The sequence below is a fragment of the Hordeum vulgare genome, chromosome 1H (assembly GCF_904849725.1).
Source record: "Hordeum vulgare subsp. vulgare chromosome 1H, MorexV3_pseudomolecules_assembly, whole genome shotgun sequence".
Lineage (NCBI taxonomy): Eukaryota > Viridiplantae > Streptophyta > Magnoliopsida > Poales > Poaceae > Hordeum > Hordeum vulgare.
Window position 1 is genome coordinate 472,350,618 of NC_058518.1, and position 9,514 is coordinate 472,360,131.

Here is a 9,514-nt window from a genome sequence, read left to right on the forward strand (position 1 = left end):
CTTGAGCTCTTATCAGGTTAACCAAGAGTTGATACTTCTCATTAAGATGGTGGTGATCTGCATCTTTCTTTGCCATCTCTCCCTTCATATCACGCCAATTCACTTATGCATTGCTGCTGATATGTTAGGTTAGACTCAAGATAACTGAAATCCATCACCCTTCCCTCCTCGAAATTCATAAGATCATGCACATCTTTAACGAACCTGTCATAGTTGGCCTCCAGATTGTTCTTCTCTGCTATAAAATGGTGAATAGTTAAAGCACTTTCAAGATTATCAGTAACCCTAGCACTCTTACTATCTTCAACGATTGCCCATAGCTTCAACAGTGCATTCTCATTGTTGGGGGCCACTGTTGATCAACCCATTCAACAAACCCATAGTTATCACCTTCCTACAAAAAGATTAAGAAGAGCAAATGAGTTCATATCCAAGGAGCTACTAAACTAGAAAATCATGAGCTAATTGTACCTACCCACAAAATAAAAGCATGTGCATCCCAAAATTACAGTAACATTTAACTAAATACTTTAACTACATTTTGGTACTCAACTACAAAACAAGAGCAAGCTCCAACATATAACTACAAAAGCAAGTTTTGCATCAGTACAAAATAAAACTACCATTGAATAAAATGTAACCAAAACAAGAACATATACACTACAAAACAAAACTAGAATTGAACAAAATCTGTTGCATCATTACAAAAGCCAAACACTACTTAATAATAATTACAACCATATTCTTCATCACTACAAAAGCATTTGCACTACCTAAATCACTGCAACCGAATCACTACAAGTGCATATTTTAAATCACTACAAGTCCATCACTACAAGAGATATGAAACAATGAATGGATCATACCGGCTCTGCACATGCTAAGAACCTTCTGCCTGTGTATGTTCCTTCAAAGGTAGCTAGCCTCTGTGATGCCTTGTTGTGCTTCTCATAGAATACCATCATATCGAGCTCGAGCCCCTTGTAATCAGGATCTTCAAGGCTGAAAGGGACCTGCAGAAGCTCGTTTAAACACAATCCCCAAGTCAAAACCTAGCTAAATCACCCAAATCAGAAACCCCCAAATCTGAAACCCTAACCCTAAGCCTAGCTCGAGTGAACTGACCCGCTGAAGCCCGTCATTGGAACCGGTGGAGTGCATGTACGAGCTAGAGCTGTCGTCACTGCTTTTTTCTTCAAAAACCATGGCGGCGGCTGTCGGGGGCGTCGGTGCTCCGGGCGGAGATGCGGGCGGCGGGTATGAAGACATGAGCGAGGAGGAAGAGCAGCACGCGGGGAGGGAGACAGGAGCGAGCGAGCCTGCTTAAAGGAGCGAACGGTTCGAGCCGCACCGGTCCTAGTCAGCGCGCGGTCGCGTGCGAGTTGGCCAACATGGCGCGTGACGCGCGGGTCCTGATTGTCAGTTTCAGCGTCAATATGTCGAAATACACTTTTCAGTTTGATTTGCAACGTATAGCCCGAAAATTGGCACTCACACATATCTTAGTACCAATTCAGCACCACGGCCCTAAATATGATACCAACTTGTAATTTTCTTCCCTTGATAGGGGCGCCGGTGTGTAATGTTATCAAAATCATTTGTGTGGGCCTGTAGCATTTTGAAGTGGAGAATAGCCATCGAAAAGGAAATGTAAGCATGTACACCTTGAATTCGTATTTATCCTATTCCTAGCCTAGCACGAGTATATATGTTGTCCTAACCAACGGTAGGTGCTGCTGCCTTCTTCTTGTACCTGAAGGTCACCGCGAAGAAGACGTACACCAGAAGCTCTAGCGCGCTGAGCGCGGCGATGAGCCAGTAGAAGTAGTCGAGGTGGCCGCGGTTGAGATTGTTGGAGAACCAGCTCTGCCCCCTCTCCGACGTCCACTTGTCGATGCCCGACACGAGGCCGCTGCTGATGAAGCTGCCGATGCCGAAGATGCTGATGTAGAGCGCCAGCCCGATGCTGCGCAGCTTGTCGGGCACCTGGTCGTAGAAGAACTCCTGCAGCCCGACCATGGTGAACACGTCCGCCGCGCCGAACAGCACATACTGCGGCACCATCCACCACAGGCTCATCGGCACCGGCACCTTGGGCAGGTCTGCCAGGCCGGCGTCCGTCGCGATTCGGAGCCGGCGCGTCTCCACGAGCGCCGCGACCACCATCGACACGAGGGAGAGCACCATCCCGACGCCGATGCGCTGCAGCATGGTGATGCCGGAGGGGACGCCGGTGCAGCGCCGCGCCAGCGGCACGATGGCGCGGTCGTAGATGGGCATGAAGATTACGATGGTGATGCTGATGAAGCTCTGGAGCGCCGCCGGTGGCACCTGGAGCCGCTTGCCCACGTGCCGGTCGAGGGTCGCCGCCTGCTTCGTGAAGAAGGTGGACGACTGGGAGAAGGCCACGGCGTAGATCAGGCACGTCGCCCAGATCGGGAACAGACGGAGGACGCCCTTGACTTCCTCGATGAGGTCGGCGTTGCTGATCACCACCTCCTGCTCCTCCTCATCGACCTGAGCACTGCAAATATTTAGACAAAGCAGAGCAATCAGGCAACACGTTCTTGCTCATGCATCGATCGATCGAACACCGTGCGAAATACTACGATGAATCACCTGTATTCCGGCGCCGACGTTGGCACCGGATGGCGTTCCTGAGAACCTGAAGCCGCAAGGGGACTAGTCGACTTCCGCCGCCTGCTCTGCCACGCCGCGAAAGCCTCGCCGGCACGAGCGAACAGGCTCCGCTGCTTGGTGTCGGAGACGTAGTAGCGGTAGGTGCGGGTGCCTAGCAAGAAGACGGCGAGGGCGCAGGCCATGACGACGCACGGGATGCCGAAGCCGAGGCCCCAGCCGACGTTGTCCTGGATGTAGCTGAGGAAGATCAGCGTGACGGCCGTGCCGGCGCATATGCCGAAGTACCACCAGTTGAAGAAGGAGCTCCGCGAGACGGCCTCCCGCGGGTGGCTCGGGTCGAACTGGTCGGCGCCGAAGGCCTGGACGCACGGCTTGTGCCCGCCCTGCGCGACGGCCACCAGGTACAGGGAGGTGTAGAACGCGGCCATCTGTAGACCGGACGGCGGCGGGCATGGCGTACCGCCGGCGGTGATATTGCTGCATTTGTGGCTGCCCGAGGAGAGCAACGTCGAGAGTGCCAGCATTCCTAAACCCTGCACGCAGTTTCAGTAGTGCCCAGTGAGAAATTTTGAAATGTGATGGATACGATATGATACTTTCTCGTGAATTAAAAATCGAAGAAAGAAAAGCAGAGTGAAATCTCGTCCTCCGAAAATTATACCACATACCATTCATCCATTTTGTTCCGTATGTAGTTTCATAGTAAAAACTCTAAAAAAACTTATATTTAAAAATCCACCGCCTAACGCGTAGCAGGCCCCTTTTTTTTACCAAAGAAATTAGGCACATGTCTACATTTTTCATATACATTGTATATTTATCGTATACATTGGGCATATTTTTTACACATGTTTAGCATTTTCTTAATTCATGATTAATAATTTTTAAAATAAATGTTTGATATCTATTTTATCATACACATTGTATATTTTTTATATATAAGTAAAATATTTTTTGCACGTTTAAATTGTTTAAATAGATGACTAACATTTTATAGAATACTTGTTTTTGAAAAAAAAAACGAAGATGTTAAAACATTTTTTTCGATTGAACATTTTATTGTATACTCTTTAATTTTTACTACATTGTATAAACATTTCCTAGAAATGTCACAAACATATTTAAAAAACTCATGAATATCTTTTTAAATGTAATGTATTTTTTTCTGTGATACATTTTTATTAAATTACTCGAACATGTTTTTGCCTAGTACAAACACTTTTTACAAATGTTACATAGTTTTTTTAACACGTGATTATTTTATATGTCACAAATATTTTTTGAATACTATCAGAATTATTCCAAAATTGCTCTATCAAACTTTTTATAATGCATTAACATTTTCCATATTCACAGTTAACATTTTAAAAATATAACTATTTTTTCAAACGTACTTATTTTGAATATCTCAAAATATAAACAAAGATTAAAAAACACATGTCAACTAACGCTATTGGGCACGCAACTTAGCACGTTCCATAAGGTGAGACGTACCATGTCCTGCTGTAAACGAGATAAAGACAGGTCGTTCGACCGAAGTTTATGCAAACCAAATTCCATCAAAAAGCAACATGTCACCTACTCTCTCCTCTATCCCTAGTAGAACTACCCCCTCCCCCCTTCTCAAAAAGTATCTGCGTTAGTTGATTTCCCTAGGAGTGTGTTCCTGACCCTCTCTTTATCTTTCTCCTCACGCCGAGTCGCTTTGACACCAGCAAGGCTACTACCACCACTACTCACGACCGATGGCTCTACCACGTATGTCTCTTCTCCCAACCCTTCCTAGGCCATTTGTCATTGCCCCGGACAACCCTTCTAACCCCACACAACACTTGTACCAATCAAACTCATACTCCTCTCTACCGGTGAAGCCGTTACCACACGTCACAGGCACCTATCTACTCCAGGTTCAGCCTCGCCACGACGTCGTGTGTCCTAGTTGCAGAGCTTGGGTGATTTCTAAGGGGGCAAACAAGTTCCGTTTGGGGCCAATTTTACTTGGGCCAAATACTAGGAGATATGCTAGGAAATATCATGGGCTAGGAGGGTCGAGGTTGGCCTCTAAGAACCTTCGGCATTGATCAAGGGGAATCAGTATTTGGGGGGACGGTACTCGATACGAGGGGAGTTACTGATCCAACTTGTGGCAAGGCCATGGCGTGCTGGGAAGCCCTGTTCTTGTCGCAAGATCTTCATATTAGTTCAACAGTCATTATATGTTACTCGTCAATGGTGGGTAGGACATGTTGATAGGAACACAAGTAGCAAACTCAATAATAACTGCATTGATTCAAAAGTTGCTTCCAACTTTTAGTGAAAATTCTTTTTGTGATGAATGTAGAGATACTAATGTGGATACCCACAATATAGCTAAGAACTCTTTAGACTTAGCCTCTGGCCGCCAAGTTTCGCTTCTAAACCCCCTCAATTCTAAAATTGAGCTCTGTAGGGTTCGAACCAGAGAGCTCCATGCATACAACAGTGTACGGGATGTGCCGCATGAGCGCATGGCTCTCTGGTTCGAACCCCTCAGACCTCAATTTTATTTTTATCTTTTTCTCCCCCCCTGTGACAAGTGGGGCTTGCGCCAATGCGACATGTTGTTGTATGCACGACAATATGTCAGGACCGTTGCAACAACTTTGAAGACTCACATCATATTGGTACACTTTGTGAGTTTGAGGACCGTTTTGAACCTAGCTAGTAAGTTCAGGGGTCAATGATGCATTTTACTCTCTTGCCTCTCGAGTGGAGCTACTCCGCCGGTCCAGTACTTGTTTCTTATCGGGTTTTACTGTTTGAATAAAAATAATTGGTCTTTTGTTTTCCTTTTTTTCATTTGTTTTTTCTTTGGTTTTCAACGGCTTTCTTTCTTTCCATAAATATTTGTCACATGTCTACAATTTTTATACAAATTATACATTTCTCACACACATCATAAATATGTTCTTACACATGCTTAACATTTTTTAATTCACAATTAATATATTTTAACATATATATGTTCATGTCAACTTTTCATACACTCTATACATCTATTTTTTGCAGGTTTAAAATTTTCAAATACATGTTTTCGTATTTATTTTCAAAGACCTATTAAAATATATATTTTGAACACACATTTTCCTTTAAACTATGCAAATTTTTTTACAATGCATAAACATTTTTAAAATGACAGAAACATATTCTTGGAACTCATGAACATCTTTAAATTGTAACATATTTTTTTGAATGGTATGAAACTTTCGTAAATTGTATAAACATATTTTACATATATTGCGGAGATGTTAATATTTTTAATATGTCACAAATATATTTTTGAATACCCTCAACATTTTTAAAAAATTGCGCTCACAAAATTTTTACAATGCGTTAACATATTTCTTATTCATAGCTAACATTTCAGAAATACAACTAAATTAATTTTTAGAATATATTCATTTTGAGTGTCTCAAAATATAAACAAAAGTAAAATTTTTGAAGCAGGTCAACTGACGCTATTGGGCAGGCCACTTAGCATGCTCCCTAAGGCGAGACGTACCTCTGTCTTGTCTTGTTGTAAACGAGACAAAGACACACCGTTTGAGTGAAGTTTACACAAACTAAATCCCATCAACACGAAATAGGTCACCTATTTTCCCCTCTATCCCTAAAAGAACCTACCCCCCCCCCCCCCCCCCCCCCCCACACACACACACGAAGAAAGGGACCGACTACGTTTGTCGTTTGGATTTTTTTGTCCACGACAGTTAATTTCCCGGGAGTGTGTTTTGTCTTCTTTCTTTGTCTTTCTCCTAATGTCGAGTCACACCGAGGCAAGCCAGGATGCGGCTACCACTACACACGACTGACGGACCTGACACGTTTGGCTCACCTCCCCACCATTCCTAAGTCGTTTGTCGTTGCTCCCAACCACCCATCTAACCATGTTGTCTTCTGCACCTCATATGTACCAATCAACCTCAAACTCCTCTTTATCGGAGAAGCCATTGCCACATGTCACCGGCACCTGGTCATTCCCGGTTTAGCCTCGCCATGACGCCCTCTTTCCCAGTGGTAAAGTTTGGGCTGGTTTCTAGGTGGGCAAACAAATTTCATTTTGGGTCGGTTTTACTTGACACATGGGCCAAGTAGTAAGAGATATACTAGGATGATATCATGGGCTAGGAGAGTCTAGGTTGGCCTCTGAGAAGCTTCGGCATTTATCAACCAGGGAGAGGGGGGGGGGGGGGGGGGGGGGTACTCGGTACAGAAGGAGTTGCTGATCCAGCTTGTGTTGAGGCCATGGCTGAAACCCTGTTCTTGTCACAAGATCTTCATAATAATTCAATAGTCATTGCATGTTACTTATCGATGGTGGTGAAGGAATCTCGGAAGTAACACAAGGAGCAAACTCGATGATAACTGCGAAGACTCAGAAGTTGCTTTCAACTTATAGTGCCATTTATTTTTGTTGTTATGAATGTAGAGATTCTAATGTGGATGCTCACAGTATAGCTAAGAACTCTTTAGACTTAGCCCCTGGTCGTCACACGTTTGTCTTCTGGAGCCCCCGAATTATATGTAATTAACGTTGTGATATAGCAATACAGTTCAGGTGTTCCGCCAAAGAAAAAAAGATGCTTTTCTCGAGTAGCAAACAAAAGCAAAAAAACAAATATAAACCCTACACCTTTGAATACAAAGCGCCAGTGGACACAGCTCGTGGATGAAAGAAGTTTCTGCCGCTCCACAGCTCGTGGACGTCGACGTGTGCCGCCGGTGAATGTTATCTTTCCTCGAGTAGTCCGGATGTGCATGCACCCTCAACCACTCGAGTATCCTCAGATTTGTGACCACTTGCCCAGTCCCAACAACTCAAATAATTCACCACATTTTAACATCAACTTGCGGCTAAATTCAAGCTAGAATCTAGCGAGGAGGACGAGAATATCTCAGGCGCTGCAAAAGTAAATGGCCACGAGCGCACGACCGGTTCAGGCACGCCGCTGCCTAAACGTCTCACTGACACTGGGTCCTCGGCACCGTGAACTCTGCCGCGAGGCAATGGTGATAATTGTTCGGGGCAGAAAAAAGACGAATGGTTTCGCGCCGGCCGGCCGGCCGGCCGTTACGTACCAGGGTGTAGAGCAGGGAGGCGACGACGATGGTGCGGTAGCGGCCGAACCACGAGTCGGCTAGGGCGGCGCCGAGCAGCGGCAGCAGCTGCGCCACGCCGTTCCAGGCGTTGATGGCGGACGCCGCCTTGGCGTTGCCCTCGCCCAGCGGCCCCGTCAGGTAGCTGATCAGGTTCGCCGACACGCCGTAGAACGAGAACCTCTCCGCGATCTCCACCGCTGCACATATGCAGCCCCGTTCCGGTCATCTTCATCACATAATCACATACAATCCTGCCCAATCCATTTATTTGCAAAATACAGTCTGCAGTGTGTGCACTTGCCTATGATGAAGAGCGCCGACCTCCAGCGGCCGGTGGAGGCGCGGGGGGCGGGCCGGCCGCGGTGGTCCACCGCCGCGGCGTCGATGCCGTCGTCTTCCGTCATGCCGTTTCCTTCGGCCCGCGCGAGCAGCGGGTCGGAGTCCGAGCCGGAAGCCATCGTGGCCGGGGCTTTATTGGGCACGGACGGACTGGTTCCGGCGACAGGAAAATCAGGGCAGCCGGAGATGAGCTAGGGTTGACTCCCTGCAGTCAGAAGAAACGGCGTGGGAGCAGGGCACGTTGTCGACGGAAGATCTCGCACGCCGATCGGGGGAGATCGCGTCAACGCGCGAGCGGCCGGCGCTGTAGCCTCGTCGGCGGCGGCTACCAAGTAGAGCGGGAGTAACGAGAGGATAAATGGCAATGGCCGATGAACTGTGGGTGTGAGATAGACTCCAGGTCCAGGGTGGGTAGGTAGAGGGGCGCATAGAATACGGATCCCATCGCGTTCGCCACATCGGACAAACGGGCGGCCACATGCGCGGCGGCTAACTGCACATGTGCACGACTAGACACAGTGTCTGGCCCAGCAGCACATAGCAAAGTAAAAAAAAAAAAGTTCACTAATACACCAAACAGCAGCTTTCGCTCGTGTCGTCCCCCCGCGGACGGGCGAAACCTAGCCGCAAGAGGAACTCCCACTTCCCGATCTTCCCCTCCCCACCTCGTCGACGGCAAGCGCCGTTGGGCAAAGCTTGCGCGACATCGGTGACGGCGAGGCCTTTCTTTTTTTCCCTCTCGCGAGGTCTGGGCGTTGCGGCGAAGAGTGATGTGAGGGCACGATGGGTCGGTGAGCAAGTGTCGATGGACGCGGCGGGCGATTGGTCACGTGTGCGCGGATGTTGGTGGGCATGACCAGGGGCGGAGGCAGGCTGGCGGAAAGCCCCGGTCCGCCTTCAAGAATTGCCTATATTTGGGCCTTGTATCCTTAATAATTGTTACAGTTAACAAAGAAATTGGGTCTCAGAACCTGGGCCTGGGGCCTGAGTCCTGTCTCCGCCCCTGGGCATGACGTTGGTACGCTGCAGAACGCGAGCGAGAGCGGCCAGAGGCGCATCACGATGAGGCCCAACGCGTCCAATCGCGCCCGGGTGCGAGCTTGAGCGGTGGCCATGCACGATTGAACGAGAGCTACCGTGGCATGTGGATGGTTGACATGCCCGTGGCGAAGCATGTGCATTTTGCGCTAGCGGGCGTCATTGGCGCGGATTTGCTGGGTGGCGGCCCTTGTCGGCCTGCGCATGGCACCAAGTGGAGCGGGCCTACGTCGGCTGCTGTAGGAAGCGCGGATCTAGTGCAGGAGGAGGCTTGCTGGTACTCCTGTCGCACAATGGTCGGGTTGCCAGATCGGGTGGTGCTCTTCTGCATGGCACTGGGTCGGGAGGAGGCCTGATC

At 48.0% G+C, this 9,514-nt stretch overlaps 1 protein-coding gene across 1 annotated transcript; it reads right to left on the reverse strand.

The window, feature by feature from the left end:
- Positions 1 to 1,499: 1,499 nt before the first annotated feature.
- Positions 1,500 to 8,536, reverse strand: LOC123446410 (protein NRT1/ PTR FAMILY 5.10-like). The gene is made up of 4 exons (XM_045123027.1): positions 8,081 to 8,536; positions 7,759 to 7,976; positions 2,620 to 3,173; positions 1,500 to 2,524 (listed from the first exon to the last, which is right to left on the reverse strand). Exons 1-4 carry the CDS (start codon positions 8,235 to 8,237, stop codon positions 1,717 to 1,719), a joined length of 1,737 nt encoding a protein of 578 aa, XP_044978962.1. The 5' UTR covers positions 8,238 to 8,536; the 3' UTR covers positions 1,500 to 1,716.
- Positions 8,537 to 9,514: the final 978 nt, after the last annotated feature.

Bases quoted from the DNA above. Each gene is read 5' to 3' on its own strand.
- LOC123446410 (XM_045123027.1), bottom strand. From the start codon at position 8,237: ATGGCTTCCGGCTCGGACTCCGACCCGCTGCTCGCGCGGGCCGAAGGA. The intron at 7,977-8,080 runs GCAAGTGCACAC...GCATATGTGCAG, and splicing joins GTCGGCGCTCTTCATCATAG to CGGTGGAGATCGCGGAGAGG. The intron at 2,525-2,619 runs GTGATTCATCGT...AAATATTTGCAG, and splicing joins ACGTCGGCGCCGGAATACAG to TGCTCAGGTCGATGAGGAGG.